Source organism: Rhopilema esculentum, chromosome 19, assembly GCF_057945365.1.
Source record: "Rhopilema esculentum isolate cy_ngs chromosome 19, ASM5794536v1, whole genome shotgun sequence".
Classification (NCBI taxonomy): domain Eukaryota; kingdom Metazoa; phylum Cnidaria; class Scyphozoa; order Rhizostomeae; family Rhizostomatidae; genus Rhopilema; species Rhopilema esculentum.
Window position 1 is genome coordinate 8234021 of NC_142833.1, and position 23166 is coordinate 8257186.

At 37.0% G+C, this 23166-nt stretch overlaps 3 protein-coding genes across 3 annotated transcripts; 1 reads left to right on the plus strand and 2 right to left on the minus strand.

Moving 5' to 3' along the window:
* Positions 1-182: 182 nt before the first annotated feature.
* On the minus strand, positions 183-5115 carry LOC135688153 (uncharacterized). Its single transcript, XM_065204878.2, has 3 exons — positions 4760-5115; positions 2513-2647; positions 183-949 (listed from the first exon to the last, which is right to left on the minus strand). The coding sequence occupies exons 1-3, from the start codon at positions 4959-4961 to the stop codon at positions 801-803; spliced, it is 486 nt and encodes a 161-aa protein (XP_065060950.2). The 5' UTR covers positions 4962-5115; the 3' UTR covers positions 183-800.
* Positions 5116-9898: 4783 nt separating this feature from the next.
* LOC135689604 (uncharacterized) lies at positions 9899-15445 on the plus strand. Its single transcript, XM_089114200.1, has one exon. It carries the CDS (start codon positions 9899-9901, stop codon positions 15443-15445), a length of 5547 nt encoding a protein of 1848 aa, XP_088970326.1.
* A 5116-nt stretch (positions 15446-20561) lies between these two features.
* Positions 20562-22955, minus strand: LOC135688383 (uncharacterized). Its single transcript, XM_065205214.2, has 3 exons — positions 22924-22955; positions 22219-22432; positions 20562-21597 (listed from the first exon to the last, which is right to left on the minus strand). Exons 1-3 carry the CDS (start codon positions 22953-22955, stop codon positions 21184-21186), a joined length of 660 nt encoding a protein of 219 aa, XP_065061286.2. The 3' UTR covers positions 20562-21183.
* Between the last annotated feature and the right edge of the window lie 211 nt (positions 22956-23166).

Consider the following 23166-nt stretch of genomic DNA (forward strand, 5'->3'; position numbering starts at 1 on the left):
CATATATATTAAGTTATCAAACCAAGGCAAATCAACGGAAATAAATTTATCAATCCCAGAGGCCAAAATCACAAAATTTAGTCTCCGTTTACGGTGAAGGCAGTTTTCGATAATTTTTAAGAAAGGATGGAAGTTGGTTTAATCAAAGTGAAGGATTGAAATGAAAATACAATATCATAAAATGGTTTTATATCACTTGAATATTTGATTTAAATGTGAAAAATGGTCTACCTTTCTCAATTGGAAAAAGAAAAGGCGCAATCGCATCTCTATTTTGGGCACAGCAAAAAATAAGACTGTTCTGAAAAAACCTAAATATATCGAAGCAAGCAAAAATTCAGTGTAAATAATATATACTAAAATGGATGAATTCCCGAAAACAAAACAGGCACGTGCCCGTCATTTCCTTTGACAGTTTAGGCGCTACTGCGAACAAAATTTCTCCTATTAGGTTATAGGGAATTCAAGTAAAATTGACAGCTGCCAAGTCAGTATCTAATTAAATCAAAATTAATTAAGTTAATAAAATCTAACTAATTAAAAATATCACTTCATTATAAGTTACAATCCTGATTGCGTGCGATAATTCGTCAGTTTTTCTGTACATTGACGATTGAATTAAATATCATTATTATTCTATTTTATAATTCTAAATCTCATTATTTATTCTATTTAATAGGCGGGCATTTCTGCACTGTAAAGCATGAAAGTTACAATTAAAGACCGATTCTTTCAGTTGTGCAAATTTCTTGAATGACTTCCTTCTGGAGTGGATCATTAGGAACGTCTTATGGATCCTCTTATCTGATTGCCATTATAATCATTATAACCAGACCGAATCCAAGAAACACAGTGCCAACCCATCCGATGATATAAGACCACCCTGCTTCCCACAATCCAACAATATAGTATTTGGCGTACAAGCCAAGTCCACTAGCAGCGAAAACAACTGAAACATAACAAATGAAACATAAGACGATAATATAGTGAGCGAATAAACTGAGTACCAGAATAAAATAAATTAGCTTTGATAGTTAAAACTAGATATTTTTACATAGCAACGAGCAACCCAAATAAAATACGTAACATTCGTCACATATACTGGCAAATTGTTATGCCATCTAAAGAACAAGGTTGTATGATATGCTAGCGATTAGCCCAGTGGTGGCGCTAGGCGAGGGCTAGGGGGGCTACAGCCCCTCCATTGGAAGCTTCTAACGTCCCCCACATCGGATGAAATTTTAGGTTATTGTCGGAGCAAATTTGACAAAATAACGTACGAAAACTGCCTATTCTAGTCATTTTAGCCCCTCTGTCGGAAGGTCCAGCCCCTTTGTCGGAAGATTTCTGGCGCAAGTATGCCAGAGGATTCAAATCTGCCAGGTACCATTGTTAAAAAAGTTTTAACAACAAATTTTGTTTAACACATTGGGCAAATTCAGATATTTTGTGACGTCATCATCAAAAGTTTAACGGCCCATATCTCTTAAAATATAAGCGTCACTGGGTTGGTGTTTTATAGATTTTTTCATCTCTTCTGATGCTTTTTCCAATGTCGCCTCAGATTTAAAAAAATATCACTTTTAATTTTTTCTGACCGTAAATGAAATTTTGCCTTCTCACGTGACCGGAAGTAAAATTTGAAATGGTACCTGGCAGATTTGAATTCTCTGGCATACTGGCACCATGAAACAGTTTAGAGAACCTTGACAACACCTGCGGGTAGTTAGTTATTGTTATAGCAGTTTTTGCATTACTGTGACCACAGATATGTTAATATTCCAAACGAGCTCTTAACACATATTTTATTATATGGTGACAAAGACTTCCCGACTGATCTTAACAAAAATATTCTTGAATTGATTCTAAGATTCATTCATGAAACTGATCGACTTCATTAGGACCGCATCATAGTTTGTTATACCTCGCATAACCACCATGTACCTAAAGTTCTGTCTAGTAGATGTAAATTTAATTCTTTTGTAGTACTCTTATGTTCTTCTGTGTATTTTTATGTAATTGGTGGGAGGGGGAGGGGTGCTGCATGCTTGGGAAGTCTAGTGGGGGCCACACACTTGATAATAATCCCTCAAGTAAGGCCTGGGACAATTTTTTATAGCATTGTTTTACTTCGCATCCAATTATGTGTGTCAGTTGGTGGCTCTCAAATGCGGCTTTGCAGGCGGGTGGTGCCTCTTCCTAATTCACCTGGTAGTTTTTATTCTTTCTATGTTGATTTGCCACAGGGTTGTCATGGTCTATTGCTCCCTGTGGTATCAACATCCCTGTAGTGTTTGTCAAGTAATTAGTAGGTAGCGTAATAGGTAACTTGTCTTGTAAATTTTTAGTGGAATATAAGAAAAAAAAAATGAGAAGCAGTGCCAGAAATTTCCAATGGAGGAGCTAGCAATGCTAACATGGTGTTATAAGTTACTAATGAGCCTGATACAATGTGCCAAATAGGCTTCGTTCTGACTAAAGCCTAGAAGAGGTATCACAAAAAATAACCTACCAGACAAAAGCTGTAGCACTGCAATAACTGCAAAAAGCTTCTTATTCAAGACCATTCCACAGCTGCCCACAATTATTGCTAAGACCCCGAAAAGGGCTGCAAGTATAGACAAAGCCACAACTCCTGCAAATTTTGCTGCAAAATAAAACAGAGAAAAATTATCATATAAAAAATACAGAAAATTATATCTGATTGCCAGGTTTCCTTTTTCATGCCCTGAACATGCTTCACAGAGATTAGGTCTATTTGACACATAAAAGGCAAATGATTTACTGGCTAATTGTTTAATTGAACCTGAAAGCAAAAACCCCAAAAAACTGGAGGAAAGAAAAAATTCCTCGGCAATCCCTGTTCCCCAATTTGATCCCTGAACAATTTTGGCTCACACCTGGTGACACATCATCTCCAAAGCTTACAAGAATAGTCCAGTCTGGATTTCATGGCAGTTTTCGACAAGATCACAGAAATGAGATCTTGAGGGTGCATAGCTTTCACCCTGGAGGGCAAGAGTGAATTTGTGGTGAGTGTGCACATTGGAGTGTGCATCAAATTTGTCAGTGATTCTTGAGTGTGTGCATCAGGGACTGTGCACCAGTTTAAAAGTAGAGGGGCTTAAAAAAGGTGGGCCCAAAAAATTTTTTGAGGCCTGAATCTCTAGAATGCTGGAAAATGCCCCTTTTAGAAAATACTTGCTTAATAACTTTAAAATAGATAAAATTAGCTTGAGGTCAATAAAACACCAAGCTAACCAAGTTATAAAAATAGATCATATCATTAAAGATAAAAAACACCTAGAAAATGAACAAAAAAGGTTTCCAGTCAAGAAGAACTGCTACAACATAGGAGTAAATCATCCAAAGTTGCGTTAGAGTAAACCTTCCAAAGAATTGTCTAGCCTATTATTGCAAAAAAGTGGGGGGGGGAGCTATAGCCCCTGCTAGCCTAATAGCTGTGCAGTGCCTGGTGTGCATATTTTGTCCAGCACTTTTCCTGTTTGCATCAATTTTACACCTAAGGGAAATTCAATAATTGAGAGTGGTAAACTATGCTTAACTACCAATACCATCAGTGGCTGTTTTCCAAATTCCTAAAGGTTTGATAATTAGAATGATAATTTAGAATATAATGGTCAAACAGGCCAAAAGCATTAGCATCCTAAGAGTAAGAGCATTATGAGGTTGATCTAAAGCAGGGCCACCTAGAGGGGGACAAGGGGGCAGAATGCATAAGGTCCTCAATGTCTAGAGAACCTCTTAAAGAAAGGAATTTCCATTTTAAGAAAGGAAATAAATCTGTTTATAGAATGGAAATAAAAGTAAATTGTGACAATGAGACAATCGAAACAAAGTAATATTGAAACAATTGCAAGAAAATGACTGCAAAGAATATTATGAAGTGTATTTTAAGCTAATCTGAAGAACAGGGTGACAAATATTTGGATCACTCAATTTAGAATGGCACACATATTTCCAATCTCAGTTGTGAACAAATTTAGGTCATTTTGCCGTATTTGAATAAACTTTTTAATTTGCACCACATCCAAAATCAAGGGTGCATTCCTTGTTTTACAAAAATTTCTCAGGATTGCAGCTTTCATTAAATCCATACTGGGAATAATAAGATTTCACTAGTTTGTTTTGGCAAAAGAACGTCAGAAAAATAAATGGTGAAGCAAGCAAAAGTACTAGAAAATAATAGAAGAGAATTCTAGGCCTTTGTTGACCTTATGGAAGCTGATTTATTGGCCCTTCGAAGGGAGTGATAGTGGAGGTCCGGAAAACAGCTGTCACTGGCCAAAAACAGGGATATCCCCGGAATTTGTTGAATCAAGCGAAAATTGTAGAACAACTATAAATTTTATCATTTTCTCTTGGGTAGATTAAAAAACAACAAAAATATATGAAGTAACGCCTCTGAGATTTAGGCGTGGTCAGCCATTGCTACGCCAAATTGTTCTGTGCTGGGCCAAATTGTTCTGACCTTGGCCATCGCTACGCCAACATATAGGAAAACTCTACGCGAAATGTTACTTCAATGGCAGGAAAGATAATGAGATAACGGACACCTTTATGTTATCTTCAACTCATCAAAAACAAAATAACAGAACAAAGTTGGGTACAAACGTTCATCTGGAAGGAAGGCCTAATATCATATGGGTTATATCATTTCCGGGGGCATAACTTGTACATACAATAGGACAGGGCTGCCCAACCATCGGTCGAACACAGAAACAAATATTTAGCTTACCTGGTAAATCGCCAAAATCTTGGAACAGGTCATTGCAAGTGGTGGTCTTTTCAAAAGTCCAACAACGTTTAAAAAGACCTCTCGAGGTTTCCGAAGACCCAACAGTATATTTTTTCCAGTAATTTGTAGCAATGCAAGCGATTAGCAATCCAGTACCCAGTACTGTAACCACTGCAAAACAAACTGGTAATACTTTTGACATTTTACAAACACGCAAGATGAGTTTCAATGTGTAAAAAGCTTGGAAAACAACCTGTCAGTTTGGCAGGTGCGCCTTACTAAGTTTCCCAATGAATATATCGTTTCGGCAAATGTTTTGTTTTCATACTCAACACGTGCTGCACGTGAAACAGTGACCATATGAGTGCTGAAGGCCTTATTAGGCATCGGTGTATGACCTTCTAGTTCATCCATATTCAAAGGCGTACGGGCCGGTGGCTTTATCCCTCTTAAAATCGAGAACAATATATTTTCGGGACAAGTGGAAAAAATCGGTCAAATGGCAAACTTGGATACTTTTTTACAAGAAAATTTTACAAGATTACGAGCCTCAAATTATAGTCTATAGTTAATTCAAATTCAAATTCAAATTCATTGGCATTCAGCAACTAATTACAGGGTACTTAAATTAATTATTATAGTAGTTAATACAGAATATATGACATCTATTTTAGCTAATAACAAATAAGTTGCCTAGGACGCTGGGAGGAACCGAAACGGTTTTCGAGCCTAGCGCCCTAAGTTGGTAATAGTTAATCATGCAGTATAACAGTAACAATGGAACAAGTAAAAGTTAATTACAAGTAGAAACTAATTACTAATAATTTTGATTTGAATTTAACATATAACAGAAGAAGAATAGAGACATATTAAGATTAAGATACAGATATTAAGAAAAAAAGAACAAAATACAAAGGGGCAAGAGGAGAGAACAAGGATATAAACGAAGGGGGGGGGGGTGACACGAGAGTTCTGTTCGTTTTCAGTTTTAGAAATCGAAGAATGAGATATTCGGGTTGGTTTAAAGTAAGTGCATTTGGGTTTTATAAATATTTTTGCAGAAGCCAATTTCGGAGATGTTTTTGGAAGAGTCTTTTGACTGGTTTAGAGCGAATATTAAGTGGGATTTCGTTCCAGATTTTAACTCCATTGAACGTAATGAATCTCTTTTTAAGGTTAGTTCTTGCTTTGGGGATAGCAAAATTTTGTTTTGCAGCTTGCCGTGTATCATAGCTATGTCTTGATGTTGTTTTTTGGAAGAGCTGACAAAGAAAATCCATTTGCGTGCCTGTGTTTACGTCATACATAAACTTTGCACATTGCAGGGTGTAACTATCATTGAGGTTTAATATATCAAATTTATGGTAAATTGGTTTGGAGCTTGCTGTGTTTTTAGCAAAGTTCATTATTCGTAGAGCTTTGTTTAGATTTCGGCCCATAGGTTTTAGGGAGGACAGATTTGCACTCCCCCAGTTAATTAAAGCATAGTTGACGTGAGGCTCGATAAAAGAAAAGTATAAGTTCCTTAAGATTTGTGGAGGAACATAATGCCTAGCCTTAGCTAGTATTCCAATGCCTTTAGAAATTTTTAGATTTACCTGTTGAATGTGTTGTTTCCAGCTAATGTCCTTATCTAAGAGTACACCAAGGTATTTTATACAATCCTTTTGAGCAATTGATTTGTTATTAATTGCTAATTTTATTTCATTTGTTTTATTTTTTATCGAGGGAGAGATTATGAGGAAGTTTGATTTATCAACATTTAAGGTCAGTTTATTGGCTACTAACCAGTCTGAAACTTTGCTGAGCTCATCGTTTACGATGAATTCTAATTGACTTAGATTCTTATGCGAGAAGAAGATACTAGTATCATCAGCAAAGAGGTGAAATTTTAGGATGTTTGACGAAAACGGCATATCGTTAATATATAGAAGAAAAAGCAAGGGCCCAAGGACACTGCCTTGTGGGACTCCAAATTTTATATTGCAGGATTCTGATAGAGTGCCATTTATGCATACTTTTTGTGATCGGTTTGTTAGGTAAGATTTAAACCAATTTAGGGTTATGCCTCTTACTCCATAATATTCAAGCTTGTAGATTAGTATATTGTGGTCAACAGTATCAAAAGCTTTAGCAAAATCTAGAAAGATACAAGTTGAAAACTGTTTGTTTTCAACAGCATTTACTAACTGTGTACAGACGTCGAGTATGGCAAGAGAGGTTGATTTGTTTTTTTGGAATCCAAACTGGTGATTAAAAATTATTTTATGCATATCAAGGAACTTTATTAGTCTGGCATGCATTAATTTTTCAAATATTTTATTAAAAATAGGAAGTAGGGAGATAGGTCGGTAGTTTGTAACTTCAAGTTGAGACTTTCCCTTGTAAACGGGCACTACTTTAGCATATTTCAGCATAGTAGGATAGACTCCCGAGCTAAAGGATTCATTGATTAGATCTGTCAATGGTTCTTTTAAAGAATTGCCAATACATTTGATAAGTTTTACGGGTACATCATAAGCATCTGGGGCTTTAGACTCATTTAGCCTTCCTAGTTCATCATGAACTTCAGAAGGATCAACTGGTGATAAAAAAAAGCTAGCAGCATTTGGCTGTGTTAGATAATCTTTATAGTGACTATTTGCCGGACTTAGTTTATTTACAAGATTTTGGGCGATATTAGTAAAGAAATTGTTGAAAGCATTTGCTACACTTTTACGATCCGATAACAAGCTACCTGCAATATTCAATTGGAAGCTGCGTGAATTTTTTGCTTTATTTTTATGAAGAAGGTCGTTGATGCCTTGCCAAATTTTTTTAGAATTATTTTTATAAGTTTCAAAATAGGACAAGTGATACAGTTTTTTGCTCAGTCTTATGACGTGATTTAGCTTGTTTTTGTAAATTTTATAACGTTGGAACCAGAAATTGTCTTTAGTTTTAATAAACTTTTTATAGAGTGAATTTTTAGTTGAAATAGACTTTAAGATACCGTTGGAAATCCAGGGTTTAAGCTGTTGTTTACGTTGTCGTCTGGTTCTTTGTCTCAGTGGGGCGTGTTTATTAATAATAGTTAACAGCTGAGATTGAAACAAGTTATATTTTGTATCTAGGTCATTTGAGTTTACAAGACTAGAATTAAAATCTATTTTATTGATATCATCTATGTAATTTTTATTAACAAAGTTTCGATAATCTCGCGACATTGATATGTCTTTGGTGTTATTTTTACCTTTTCCATCATAAATTACGAAATTGGGTAGATGATCTGAAACCTTATCGATAAGATTTCCACTAACTGCGTTCAGTTGAAGAGAATTGATGAATATATTATCAATTAAACTAGGAGTAGAAGTATCATTTATTCTCGTTGGTTGGATAATTAATGGTTTTAGAAAGTTTGCAAGCATGAAGTTAAGAAAGGAATCAGCACATGGTATTTTATCAAATTTTAGAAGATTAAGGTTGAAATCTCCGCTTAGTATGACTAATTTGTTTTCTCGGCCTATTTTGTTAAGAACAGTTTCAAGGTATTTTAGAAAACCTGAAGAATCTTTGCAGGGATGCTTGTATGCAACACCGATCAAGGTATTTTTTCCCTTAGGGTTATTAATCTCAATCCAGAGTGATTCGAATTCGCAATTTTTATCTTTTGAAGCTTTTGAAAGATCGTCACGTCGAAGAAAAGATAGGTGGTCAGCTAGAAAAAGGCCACAGCCACCCTTAAGGCTATTGCCTGTTAGTCCTTGATAGTCATGGTAGCCTTCTAACCTGAGCTGACTTATACAGGCATTGTTTTGCTTGGTGTGCCAAGTTTCAGTAAGTGCTAGAATATCAAATCTATAGTCAAGGTTACAGAGCAGAGTTTGTAGGTTTCCAAGATTTTTCCGGACGGAGGAGATGTTTGTGTGTAGAATACCCGAGGTATTATTTTTATTTAGGTTTAGCTTTTGAGTAAGTTTATGGAATTCATGGTTATCATAGTAGTTAAAATTAGTGCTGTCATCTAGATTGGTATCAACATCATTTTTGAATAGCATTTCGTGTTCTTTAAAAGCTAGTTTACAAGTTTTAAGGCTATCAAGGTGACTATAGTTTACTAGGGAGATACCCGAGGATTGACATTTACATGAGAAATTGGAGTTGAAAGAAAGAGTAGACAGTTCATCGTTGTCGATCTGCGAGAAAGGAAGTGAAGATAATAGACTAGAGATGCAGTGTGGACATTGCCAAGATGTTAAATGAGAATCAACTTCATTTATACAGAAAGTGTTTAACTTGGCACATTTTTTGTGAATGAGATGAAGGCATTGACCACAGGGAATGGAATTTATGGCAGAGCGGATAGACTTCTTACAGACCGAACAAGTTTTGTCATATCCTGTTGATGCAGATGTGATAAGATTGAATTTGGAGACGGATTTAGCACTTGCAGTAAAATTAAGCTCCCTATTGAGTTTGGCGTCATCAAGGTTTTGAAAAGGAAACACGGTGTTGCGGCATGGGCGGCAAGACCAAGTACTAACTTCGTCGTTTGCGAGAATCTTAAAATCCTTTTTTTTTAAACCTGAACATTTTAAATGAAACCAGAAATCACAGAAATCACAACAAATTGAGTTGTGATTATCGCAGACTATTTTGTTACACCTAGGGCAGAGTCTGTTTTCACTCATTTTTATTTTTAAGGGTTGTTTGTAGGTATTTGAAAGTTACATAAATTAGTTATAAAATTAATAAAAACTGTTTTTGAATAATGGCTGAACAGAAGAAAAGGAAAAAAAGTATCTCACTCTATTTTATCCAGGTCCGCAATGAAATTTACCTGTTGTGAAGTCAATATATTTCGCAGCCCAAGCCATCATGGGGGATTCCTACTCGTCCCAGTCTTCTTACGTTATATATTCACGCCCTATATTGTAAGGTTAAGTTGTTTTGAAGTAGTGAAGTTACGATAAAGTCACGCTACAAATTCATGATGGGCTAACAAGTTACGTTTACGTTATAGCTGTATATAGTCACGTTTTGTATATATTTAAAGATAAAATCAACGATATGGAGTTTCATTCACGTCTACGCTCTACCGAAGCTATGTTCAAAATATAATGGCGCCCAACGCGGGGCACGGAATACGACGAAATCATGGCCACTGATACAGAAGGTAACAGTGGACAATTAAAGAAATTGTTAGCAATACGAGGAGGAAATAGAACCTCCATTACGAAGCTTGAACGACAAGCCACGGCTCTTCTTGAAGAACTAATTAATGAAAATGGAGAACAAGTCGAGAAGGTGATTCGTTTAGAAACGGCACAAAAGTCTCTTCGAGAAAAGCAAACGTATGTGAACGGACTAAACGAAAAGATACTGGAATTATGTCCAGAAGTTAATATCGAAAAAGAAATCGATGAAACGACGGAGCTGAATTTCAGAATCGATGAAATTCTGGGAAGGATTCAAGCTTTTAAAGACGGTCGATACGCTCAGACCAATGCATTCGGAGTTGGGAGTGGAACGACACAAATTATTACGTCAACGCCTTCCAGAGAAGCTGAAAACGTTGAACAAGCAACAAACAACGAACATGGTCTCAATACAAGCGGGGTTACCATGGGTTCTGTTGCCATTCGTCTGCCAAAAATAACGCTCCCACGATTTAACGGAGATATAACACGTTTCATGTCCTTTTGGCAGAGTTTCGAGAATGCCATAGATAAAAACGAAAGCATAACTGCAGTTGATAAGCTCAACTACTTGGTGAATTTGTTGGAGGGTCCAGCATACCGTGCAGTATCAGGACTCGAACTGACGGAACAAAATTATTTAAATGCAATGGAAATTTTGAAGGCAAGGTTTGGCAACAAACAACAAATAATCTCGACGCATATGCAGGCTCTCCTTGGGCTACAAAACTGCCCAAACGAAAACGTGAAGCAATTGCGCTTCATTTACGACAGCATAAATGTACACGTAAGGGGGCTTGAAGCCCTTGGTATGAGTTCTGCAAGTTATGGCAGTTTATTAGTACCAATCCTTATGGCAAGAATGCCACGAGAAATTACATTGCATGTCGCCAGAAAGACGACCGAGGAAGTTTGGCCGATAAAAGAAATATTGGAGATCGTCAAAAAGGAAATTGAAGCCAGGGAACTGAGCGATAACATCAAGCCCGTCGAAAGGAAATTTGACAAAACTTCAGGATATGGACCAAAATCACCACAAGGCACTACGAAGACATTTTTGACGAAAGACGAAAAAGTGCAAGATTGTGTTTATTGTGGGCATGCACACTCTCCGTCAAGCTGCAAAGAAGTCCAGGAAATAGCGGGTAGAAAAAAGATCCTATTGGAGACCAAACGATGTTTTTCCTGCTTAAAATCTGGACACATGACAAAAAAGTGTCGGGAAAATCGAAATTGCAAAAAATGTGGCAGAAATTTTCACCACGAGTCAATTTGCTACAAAGGAGCAAAACAAACGGAGGAAGAAACAAAAGTAACTACCAGTGTTACAGGAAAACAAGAAGTTTTGCTGCAGACGGCAACTGCGTATGTTTATGGGGCAGACAAGGCTCAGAGGATGAAAATCAATGTTTTCTTCGATAGTGGGAGCCAACGAAGTTACATCTCTGAAGAAGTCAGACGAAAACTAAATCTGGAAGTCGAAAGACAGGAAAACTTAAATTTGAACACATTTGGAACTGAGAAATCAGTACGCAAGAAATGTGACGTCGTTAAGTTAATGTTAGAGACAGGAATAGATGAGACGCCAATTTTGATAAGCGCAATAAGCTATCAGTCTATTTGTTCGCCTATAAATACGCGCATAGACGTAAGCAAGTATCAGCATTTGATAGGCCTTAATCTAGCGGACAAGAAGCTAAGCGAGCAAAATAGGCGCATTGATTTGCTTATTGGTAATGATTACTTGTATGATGTAATCATTGGTGATGTCATTAGAGGTACATCAGGGCCAATAGCAGTAAGTAGCAAATTAGGATGGCTACTTTCGGGAAAAGTACCAGGATCCTTGGAGCCTAAAACCTATTCTAAAGTGACTTCTAATTTGATTTTAGATACGTCAGTTGGAAGGCCTGTCGAAGAAAATGAGGAAATAACACAAACGCTTCGCGAGTTTTGGAAACAAGAATCATCCGGGATTGACAAGGGGAGTGAACCCACAAATGAAGACAAACAAGACGAGCAATTTGAAATCACCTTTAATGGTAAAAGGTACCAGGTAAGCCTTCCTTGGAAGGTTGATATATCTTGCCTTAATGATGATTATAACTTGGCATTAAATCGCTTAAAATCTTTGTTTTGCCGGTTAAAAGGAAACCCTGAATTATTATCTGAATATGATAACATTTTCAAAGAGCAATTAAACAACGGAATAATTGAGCAAGTCCCTGTGGAGGAGGAGAATCAGGGTAATCCTCATTTTATGAGTCACCATGGTGTAATTCGACGAGATCGTGAAACAACAAAACTTCGTGTTGTTTTTGATGGAAGTGCGAAATCGCACAAGGAAGCTTTATCTCTTAATGAATGTTTAGAACTTGGTGATAATTACATGCCGCCATTATTCGATACGTTATTACGTTTCCGCTCACATGCCATTGCTATAATAGCTGATATTGAAAAGGCATTCCTTCAGATTGAAATTGATAAAAAAGACCGGGATGCTTTACGTTTTTTGTGGTATGACGACATTAGTAAGCCGAATCCAACGGTTATTCAGTATAAGTATTGTAGACTGGTGTTTGGTTTAAGACCATCGCCATCTATACTGGGAGCCACAATTAAGAAACACATTGCTCAATATGCTAATCGATTTCCTCGTGTTGTTAAAGTGTTAGATCGGCTTTATGCTGATGACTTATCATGTAGCACAAATTCTATTGATGAGGCGTTAGAGATTTTCCATAAGTCACGGGAGATTTTGTCCGAAGGTGGGTTTAACCTTCGCAAATTTAAAACTAATGACACAGCTTTGTTACATGAAATCAAAAAGGTGGAAGCAGGCAACGTATCCAATGGTGATAATGCGAAGGAGATCATACAAGATGATCAATCCTTCGCTCAGCAAACAATAGGCCCACCTCAAAGAGAAAATAATAACAAGGTCCTTGGAGTAAATTGGGAAAGTAAAAAGGATGAACTGTTTTTTGATCTGGGGTCCATTATAGAACTAGCAAAAACACTTAAGCCCACAAAACGCTCTCTTTTAAAGTTAGCAGCCAAGATTTTTGACCCGATCGGTTGTCTTAGTGTGTATACCATCAATTTGAAAGTGCTCTTTCAGGAACTTTGCGTAGACAAATGGGGGTGGGATGAAGAGCTTACAGGAGAAGCAAGGGAAAAATATGATCGTTTCATTTCGGAAATAAGTCGTTTAGACGGGATTCGCATGCCAAGATGTTTCTTTGACCCAGGTAAAATAGTAAGCCAAGTCGAAATACATGGGTTTTCAGATGCCAGCGAGACTGCTTACGCTGGAATTGTTTATCTCCGCATTGTGTACGATACGGGGGAGGTAAGCATCAAGTTTGTCACTGCCAAGGCCAGGGTTTGTCCTCTAACAAAACAAAGCATACCACGTTTAGAGCTTTTAGGGGCACAGTTACTCGCAAAATTAATCAGCACAGTAAAAGGTACTCTTGGGGAGGAGCTTCACGGCACGCCTATCAAAGTATTTTATTGGATAGATTCGATTTGCACCCTTTGCTGGATAAAGAACAATAAGGTTTGGAAGCAATTTGTACGCCATCGCGTGTCGGATATTTTACGAACTTCAAGCCGCGATGAATGGTTTTATTGCCCGGGATCTCAAAACCCAGCTGATTTACCGTCAAGGGGTATATTTGGTCGCAAGTTAGAGCAAAATCTTTTTTGGTGGGAGGGTCCGGGGTTTCTAAAACAGCCACCCACAAAATGGCCTAAGCAAGAAGATATTTTCGAATCCGGTTCCGCTTTAGAGGAAAGAGTAAAATGTAGCCCCAATATCACGCATGCTATAGCAACTAAGGAAAACGCCAAAGTTGGCAACGTTGTAGATTTTGAAAGGTTTGGTTCTTACCGAAAATGTGTCCGTATATTAGCATGGGTACTTCGTTTTATACATAATTTACGCGCATCGTTAAAAAACAATGCTTGTCAACGAGAAAATCAGATAAATATAGAAGAATTTGCTAACGCAGAAAATGTTCTTATACGCTCAATTCAAGGTGAATTCTTTTGTAAGGAAATTGATTATTTACAATCAAAAGGGGACAAAAAACCCCCTTTGTACGTTTCGCAATTTCAGCTCTTCGTAGACGAAAAGGGCATTTTGAGGTGTCAAAGTCGTATAAAAAATGCATCCGTCATAGCGTCAAGCATAAGACCAATCTTATTACCGAAGTCTCATCAGGTTTCCAAATTGCTTGTTCTCTATTGCCACGAAAAAGTCATGCACGATGGAATAAGGGAAACGTTAAATCTTTTACGACAAAAGTATTGGATTCCTCGTGCAAGGGAATTAGTTAAAAGTATTGTACGCAAATGTATCACATGTAGGAAATTAGAAGGTTCGCCATATTCTACTGTATTTTGTCCAGACTTGCCACGAATGAGGGTCGATGATCAGCCCCCATTTGCAAATACAGGGCTAGATTTTGCAGGTCCATTGACAGTTGCCAGTAAAGGTAACAATGATGGAGAAGAGAAGTTTTATGTCTGTCTTTTTACTTGTATGTCGACAAGAGCAGTTCATTTAGAACTTGTAGAATCGCTCAATGTCGAGTCATTTTTACGAGCGTTTCGAAGATTCACAGCACGTAGAGGTTTACCGTCTCTATTGGTAAGTGACAACGCCAAGACCTTTAAGTCAGCTTCAAAGGATGTAAAACATCTTTTGCGTTCCCCTAGGTTAGGTGAAAGCCTTGAAAAGAAAGGAGTTAAGTGGCAATTCATAGTTGATAGAAGCCCATGGCAAGGAGGTGCTTGGGAAAGGTTAATAAGGAGCGTAAAACGTTGTCTAAAAAAGGTAATAGGTCGGTCATACCTAACGCAAATAGAATTAAATACCATCTTGATAGAGGTCGAAGCAGTAATCAACTCTAGGCCAATTACTTATGTATATGATGACACTGACGGTATTTCATATCCATTGACACCGTGTCAATTAATTAATGGAAGAAATCTATCACTTTTGCCCCAAGACAGGTACTATGAAATGCTAAGTACATACGAGGTTCTGTCAAAACGAGCCAAGTATCATAAGACTCTACTTCAACAATTCACGAAGAGATGGAAGAAGGAATATTTAACAGGTATTATGGAAGCCTATAGACCGAAAGACAAACGGGAAGAGCCAGTCATATCGGTTGGAGATATAGTTCTTTTAAAGGATGACGATAAAAAACGCACTTTTTGGAAATTATGTAAAATTCTTGAGTTGATTGTAGGTACAGATGGAAGCGTAAGATCAGCAAAGATCCAGATAGCAGGTGAAAGGAGTAAGGGTAAAGTATTCAGACGTCCCTTGAAATTACTTGTACCTTTAGAAATTGCATGTAAGGAACCTAACACAGAAGCAAATCAAGTCAACGCACCTATAGCGCCTGCGCAGCCAGCAGATAGAACTATTACGCGATCTAAGCGCGCAGCTGCAAAGTTAGGAGAGTTTCTTAGAAGAGACAATATGTAAATATTTCAATATGTATACGCTTACAGTTTCAGCTTGCTTAAAAAAAATGTTCTTACGTTTTGTTGATGAATAATGATTAATTAATATGTATTATTGTAAATTGAGTGCAGGCAACTCAATCGGGGGAGTATGTTGTGAAGTCAATATATTTCGCAGCCCAAGCCATCATGGGGGATTCCTACTCGTCCCAGTCTTCTTACGTTATATATTCACGCCCTATATTGTAAGGTTAAGTTGTTTTGAAGTAGTGAAGTTACGATAAAGTCACGCTACAAATTCATGATGGGCTAACAAGTTACGTTTACGTTATAGCTGTATATAGTCACGTTTTGTATATATTTAAAGATAAAATCAACGATATGGAGTTTCATTCACGTCTACGCTCTACCGAAGCTATGTTCAAAATATTACCTTAAGGGCTGGGGCCTTTTCATCTTTTCGTAAGAATATTGAGCCATTTCGTGTCCAGATGAATTTAATGTTCATTTCTTGTTTTTTGATCTTCGTTAGGCGCAGTAGGTTTTTGAGACGGCTGGTCAGGCTTTCGTTGATGAAGATTTTTCCTTTGTTTGGGTTATTAGGGTCGGGCTGCAAATCGTAACCGAGATCTGTGGTGCGAAGTTTCTTAGCTTTGGTTTTTGACTCTTTTGACATGAATTGCTCCTTCTTTTTCCTCGATTTGAATTTGACGATTATAGGGGCATCAGGCCTGCGTGAAATGCGATGGCATGCTTCGATGTCGTCTTCCTTTAGTTAAGATTGAATTAAGAACAGTCTGTGCTTCTGCAAAATGCAATTTTGAGCCTTGTGAAACCCATTTTTTCTTTATTTTTTGATTTGTCTAGAATTTCTGACGAGAGGATGCTGGTTTGAATACCTTACGAAAATCTGAAATGTGACGCCAAAAAATACTATTTTTGGAAGTAAGAACACATAACCAGGGCTGGCGAAACCAGGGGGCTGAGGGGGCCATGGCCCCCCATTTTTCTGCAAAGGCGAAGAAAATTTTTAGGAAAAAGTGGAGATAAGTGTAGTTTATGATTCTGTAAGTAACTTTGCCTAGTATTCTCTTAGATGTGTCCTTAGCTTTACCTTGGTTGCTATGTCTTTACCATAGAAGAAAGGCATACATGAAACTGAATATGGGAATTAGATCGAAAAAAACGGTCATTGTCTAAATTTTACAACGAGTAACAGCTTTAGACAGGACATAGCTAATGTTTACTTTCACAACGGATTCTCGTAGTAGGGAGTCCAGGCTTTCATAATCTGCCAGGTGACTTTTTTGAAAATGTCTGGATGTCACAGGACTGATGACGTCATTTAACGGTAAAAAATCAGACAAAACCATCGCTAGCTCTTTACTGGATTGTTATTTTTTGACGCAAATTACATTCTTTGACTTGCCTAGGTGCAAGCTTTCGATTGATGCACATCTAAGCATTATTTGCCGAAATCAGTATTTTCATTATGACGTCATCAAAAATTTGCATGACGTCATCAAAGATCTTATTTTATTATTATTATTTTGGGAGCAAGTTTTATTAGATTCTCATGTTTGCATCATTGTAAAAAACCCTTTTTACCTTTTCTTCTAGGAGTATCTTTTGTTCTAAACTTTTTTATGCACTTGCCTTGATGACTCACCTCTACTTTGTCGTGCGCCAAGACCACCAAGGTTTCGAGACTGGCAAGGCTGTCTCTATCGAAAAGACATTTTGCACATCTCATCAAAACCATAGCTCTAGTCTTGCAACTCCTGAAGGTGTACTGTGATAAGGAAATGAAGCTGTTCTTCTTAATTTCGTGTGCAAGGAGTCAAATTCATATGTAAATCAACCACTAGAACACGCCAGATGGAGTATTGGTGAGATGGTCATATTTTGCAGTCTGTTTTGTACGTTGCTGGTAAAAATTGTGATATATTATCGAAGAAAAGTTAAACAGTGATCTAAAACAGATTGCTTACTGGCTTCAGCGAAATAATCTCGTTATTAATCTTAAAAAGACCAAGACCGAGTGCGTCCTTTATGGTACACACCAGAGAACTTCGAAATCAAAACCAATGGAGATCAAGATCAATAACACAAAGATCACAGAATCTAAAGAATACGAATATCAAGGAGTAAAGATGGACAAGAACCTGACATTTTCTGATCATTTCGAAAAAACAATAAAAAAAGCCACATCTAGAGTAAAGTTATTGTCGCGTATACGGCATAATATGAGTCCTTACACAGCAGAAACAATTTACAAGGTAACAATTTTACCAATTCTGCTTTATTGTAACAATGTGTTCCTTCACATGGCACCATCAAAAAAGATGGTGTATGAGAACATTCAGAGACGGGCATTGAAAGTAGTAAATGGCAACAGGGACAGTGTACAGCTGGAGAAAGTCAGTAGTATACGAAACAAGATGTGTGCTCTTGAAGTTTTCAAAAGTTTGAATAGCGTATCGCTACACGCCTTTCGAAACTACTTGACTAGAGTAAAACACAGGCAGTGTACTCGTGCCAATGCAAAAAATATTGTTTTGCCCAAAGTACAATAGAAAATGATATGGATCCATTCATCCTTAATCACTGTCTCCTTTGCTTGAACTCCAGAAGAAAATGTAGTTCCACTCATCAATGTCTGTTTTAAGCTGATCACCTCACCATAATTTTTCCCATGGCCTAGTCCTCATTGGTTACGGAATTTTCTTCGATTTCATCACTAAAGCGCTGCAGATCTTGCAGTTTTTTAGCGGAGGGTGTGCGGGGCCCTGCACAAGATGAACATAATTTGTGTGAAAAAAATTTTGGAATTATTTTGCTGACTCCAGTATTTTCTGCAGATATTCACAGCTTTTTTAACGTTGAAGATTGGATATTTTTGTCATCAAGCCGTTAAGAAACGTTTTTCTCTGTATATCCTCTTCGTGCCATTTCTTATTTAATTATCAAATGTATGTTCAAAATTAGAATATGTAAAGAATTTTTTTTCTATGAACCACACTAATACCACCTGTAGGCCAGATCATTCTTTCCATCGTATGTCTAACCAAAGCTTAAAGGCAATTTCTCTGAGTTCCAGCAAAGGAGACAGTGATGAAAGATGAATGGATCCATATCATTTTCTATACAACGAAATTTTAATTTTGAATGACTTTTTTAACTAGCTAAAGATTTTTAGGCTTCCTTTCACGCGTTATTCAATTACCTTTAAAAGGCGATGACGTCATAAAATGATGATGACGTCATGAAAGAACGTTTAAAAGTAAGTATAATAGAAATTCAATACATCTTTTAAAAGCACTGAATGTGTGCAATTCGAATATGGAACGTATTTGACAATGATAGTTGCGAGAAAACAATTAAAAAGGTTCAAAGTGAATTTTCTTCAAGTTGATGACGTCATCACAAAATTTGACTTCCGTTTAAGATATTTTTCATTTCATCTCAGATTTGAAATCTGCATAGTTAATTTAGTGCAAAAATGCAAAAAAAGTTGAGTTCGAATCCTTGGCCGATTTTTAAAGATTTTTTATCATTTTTTTGATGACGTCATCAGAAACAGTAACTTCCGGTGATAATTTTTTTTGGCCCATCTTGGATTTGGAATCTCCATGGTCGATTCAGTAAGAATATGAAATAATATTTGAGGTTAGGCAGTTTGCTAGTTTTTTCTACAAAATTCCCTGTCTAATATGGTAGTGGTTATTCTAAAACTTTGCAAACTTTTCTATTTCAAGTCAACATCACAATAGACGCGACTGTGCGACACTTTCAGTCAAAATTCATTCTAGATACAGTTTCTGGCCATCCCTAAGACACAAAAATTCCAATTGTTTTGCCGCCAACCGTGCCGCCTTTCCTAAGCTAAGTTATCGCCAGCCCTGATAACTTAGCAACATGCAGTTTGAAAACACATATAAAAAAATAATATAACTTAGTTAACATCTATAGCAAGGTTGTCCAACCTTTTTCATGAAGGCCACTTCCAGATTTAGGTCGTAGATGGAGGGTCATATATATAAACTCTAGAAGACCGAACAATTACAAAGGAAGATAGTATAGTTTAACTTCTTCAACATACTAACAAATTAAACTTTTTTGAACAGGTTTTGAACTGCGATCAGAAGCAGCAATTTTCATATTTCCTACGGATTTCCTATGGATTCTTGCGGATGTCGGGGATTTCTACGATTATATGGAGCGGGTATTGGATTTTCAGTGAAACAACTAGCCAGACACCGCGGAGCGTTGAGAAAAGTGGGGGTCTTAAAAAGTGGGGAGGGGGGGGGGGCTTAAAACGAATAAAAAGCGGCTTGACTGATTCATTGGTAACTTTTTTACATTTTTGGCAAAAAGTAGGGTCAGGCCTCCTTCTCTGCGGTGCCTGCTAACGGATAGGGGATCGAAAAGATAGCCACCGACTTGCTATATACCGTCAATGAGAGCAATCAAACGCGCGGCTAATTAAATAAACAGTAGCGGATTAGCGGTTTTAGCTACCCTACCCCTTACACCCCGCGTTATGCACAGAGTCATTATGTTGAGCCCTCCCCCACTTTCAAGGTCACTAGCATCTCCCTCCTGTTCCAGTCAGATTTTTTTCTGGACCCGTGCCTCAAACGTGCCAGAATCTACTATATAATGGACTTCCTCGCGCCCCCTGTGCTAAAGTCAAGGAATGTAAACTGGTAACTGGATCTGACGAATCATATGAATCTTCTAATGAATATTCTCTTGCAACCTAAACAAATACTGTGTCAATCTCTGTCAACTTGACCTGACACAATTGAACCCTTTTTGAGTCATCTTTATTCCTACTATATATAGCAAATTTATAAAACTCCTTAGAAATCTTAATAAAACCTTCTCTATTTAGTCCCAGATGGAAGGGTTGTATGCCCAGGGTTGTGGCCATCGTGCCCTTTAAAACCATAAATTCCCAAATACAGGGTTTTCAAATATATTCTGTAAATAATTGACAAACTGATTGTGTTTATTCCACAGACGTCTGCAGGTAGAAGTCATGTTCACCATTTTACTCTAGGGCCCACGCCATGAATTTCAAGGTGAAAGGGCCAAGTTCTATAGTAAGTAATTGAAAGAGAAAAACAACTAAGTAAAGTTTAAGCATTTGTGACCAATCTAACTACAATAATAATTCAGCCTACTGCATTCATTTTTAAACAGTAGTCTTCAGAAGTAGTAGTTTAAGTCAATGGTTGGAAGTATCAGCTACTGCAAAAGATTCAGCTACCTATGCGTGTGAAAAATGCATGTAAAAAACATCACATCATTGCTCAAATAGATCAGACTTTTACACAACAATGAGCATTTCATAAAAGTCTTCATAAGCAACGGGGTGACAAGGTTAAGCTTATAAGGTATAATTCCTGATTTGACCTAGAATCCAGTTTCTGAAGAAATAGAAAAAGTTTACAACAAACTGATCATTACACATGCAATGATAGTTAACTGGCCTGTATAAAAGGTTTATTGCTATTGCTGCCTGGAAAAAATGTTTAAGATCTTTGGACAACAGATAAGGGGGGAAGGGGGTCAAAGATAGTTAAGGAAATTCCTTTGATGTGCAGCAAGAAGTTTTGGTATTTTAATGCTTATGCTTGAATTTTGATGCATTTCAAGATTAAAACTTTTAACAGCAAACAGAAGGGCAAAGATATTTCAGGAATTTGTTTAAAAACTTTTAATGTGCAGCACAGCGTTCTAGCATTTTAGTGTTTATGCTTTAGATTTTAATGCATTCAATAACCTACTGAAGGCACTAAGAAACACATCAGGCCCCTGGGCACCAGAAAAAGACAAAGGTCTTGTATCATTTAAACCAGTGACATAAATATCAAAGTGAGGAACTCCAGTTATTCCTCTGTGATGAGCTGTTTCGGCTTCTTTCTTAATTGATCCACGTAGATTGGAATCATGAAATGATTTGATCATTTGGTCAGCATCAAAACCTAGTTTTTGCCCAATTTCTGACAAGATTTCATCTGAATTTACATCCTTTCCCTCTTCAAATAATGCATGGAAAAGAGCCTCTGCAACATCATTCTGCTTATTGGTGGACTTTGCAAATTCCATTAAGCAATGGGACTTCATTGTGTTGACCACCAGACGATCTATTTTGAAGGTGATTCCCTGGAGGGTAGGTTATATGGAGGTTAGTTCTAAAGAAGTAAAAATTAGTGGCAAATGAAAATATGTCCTATTTGACCCTGAATTTTTCTTCATCTACTATGGAAAGAATCTATATTTCAGTCTAGCCAGAAATATGGAAAGGGATAATCTGTCTTTGTTAGCAAAGCAGAGGTTGTCATATTGGCACTATATTGTGCAAAGTTAAAAAAATTTATCCCTTTCACTTTTTTCATGGTTTTTCAGAATGAAGTTTTGCAGTCATAACAAGGCCTTCAAAAATTCAAAAAATTTATCATTGCAGAGAAAATATTACAGTCTGCTACAAATATTGCAAAGGGAATAATTGGTTATTGAAATGGGAGAGCAAGTTCATTGTCTTTAATTGTTTTGCAAGCCTTTCGTTGATCAAGTTTGCAAGCATCAATTAAATTATTTGATGGGACTCAGGGGGTGTCTGTCAATAGATAACTTACTGGGTGCCACAGAGCCCCAATAGTTCTCTATCAACAGATAATTCAGTAACTGACCCTATGAGATAGAAGCCCCCCCCCATGAAATCAATTTCAGTGATGCTAAACACTTTTCAAAAATTCTTTTCAAAAATCACAAAATTGAACACACCAGTTTCTTGCTAACATCATAAAGAGGGCTTTTTCCATCTGAAACTCTCTTGGCTGTATCAGGTCCATATTTGCTACTAATGTATTCAAGAAATGGAATACCTTCATCTGGTGTTGATGGGTTCAGGAAAAAAGGCTTCCAAGTAACCTTGAATACAGCTTCATCCTTAAATTCGTCTAAAGCTGTCTCTAGGTGCCTTTTCCCAACAAAACACCTGAAAAGAAGGACATCAAAGATACATTGATAACAAATATTGTATGCATGTGTAATTATCCAAATTCATTGCGTTTATTTGTTTGACAAATAGCTTACATGCTTGACACAACTTATGCTATTGCTATTTTAAATGTTATTTGCTAATGTACAGCTATCCTTGCTTAGCAAATTCATCTAAGAAATTCTTGAACTTCAAAAACTCCAAAAGGCAGAAATTCTCATTATATGCAACAATCCTTGTAGCCTTCAATCTTCAATTGTTTACTCCTGAAGGCTTTACAACCAATCTGGAGCATTGAAAAAAAGAAAAAAATAAATTAAGAAGTAAAATTATATTTCAGTAGTGGATTTCAAAAATCAACAAAACTCTCTTAAGCAAAAAAACGCTTTTCAGCTTCTTCAGTCGATAAACACGAATTCATATTTCAGTAATGATGTCAAGCTAACAACAATGCATTTATAATTTACCGATTATAAATTAAAATTTACGCATACGCCCGTTTTTCTAGACAAGTCTTCATCGGACAAAGGTCTTGGCGAAAAAGCGGGGGACAGAGCTTGGAATCAGAATTTTAAGCGTACATACCATGGTCATGTGGTGTCTGAGGTCACATCAATGGAGATTTCTGGTTTCGACATACTTTACTTCGCTCACAACGCAACAAAATTTGCCTCAAAAACAAACTTTGTCTTTTCGGTTACAGCCCTTTGTGTAAACAATACAACAACAAC

Coding starts and splice junctions, on each gene's coding strand:
- LOC135688153 (XM_065204878.2), bottom strand. CDS start 4,961: ATGTCAAAAGTATTACCAGTTTGTTTTGCAGTGGTTACAGTACTGGGT. Junction 2,648..4,759: donor AGATTTTGGCGATTTACCAG/GTAAGCTAAATA, acceptor TTTATTTTGCAG/CAAAATTTGCAGGAGTTGTG. Junction 950..2,512: donor AGTGCTACAGCTTTTGTCTG/GTAGGTTATTTT, acceptor GTTATGTTTCAG/TTGTTTTCGCTGCTAGTGGA.
- LOC135689604 (XM_089114200.1), top strand. CDS start 9,899: ATGGCCACTGATACAGAAGGTAACAGTGGACAATTAAAGAAATTGTTA.
- LOC135688383 (XM_065205214.2), bottom strand. CDS start 22,955: ATGAAGACTTGTCTAGAAAAACGGGCGTATGC. Junction 22,433..22,923: donor CTAGAAAAACGGGCGTATGC/GTAAATTTTAAT, acceptor CCTTCTTTTCAG/GTGTTTTGTTGGGAAAAGGC. Junction 21,598..22,218: donor ATGATGTTAGCAAGAAACTG/GTGTGTTCAATT, acceptor CCTACCCTCCAG/GGAATCACCTTCAAAATAGA.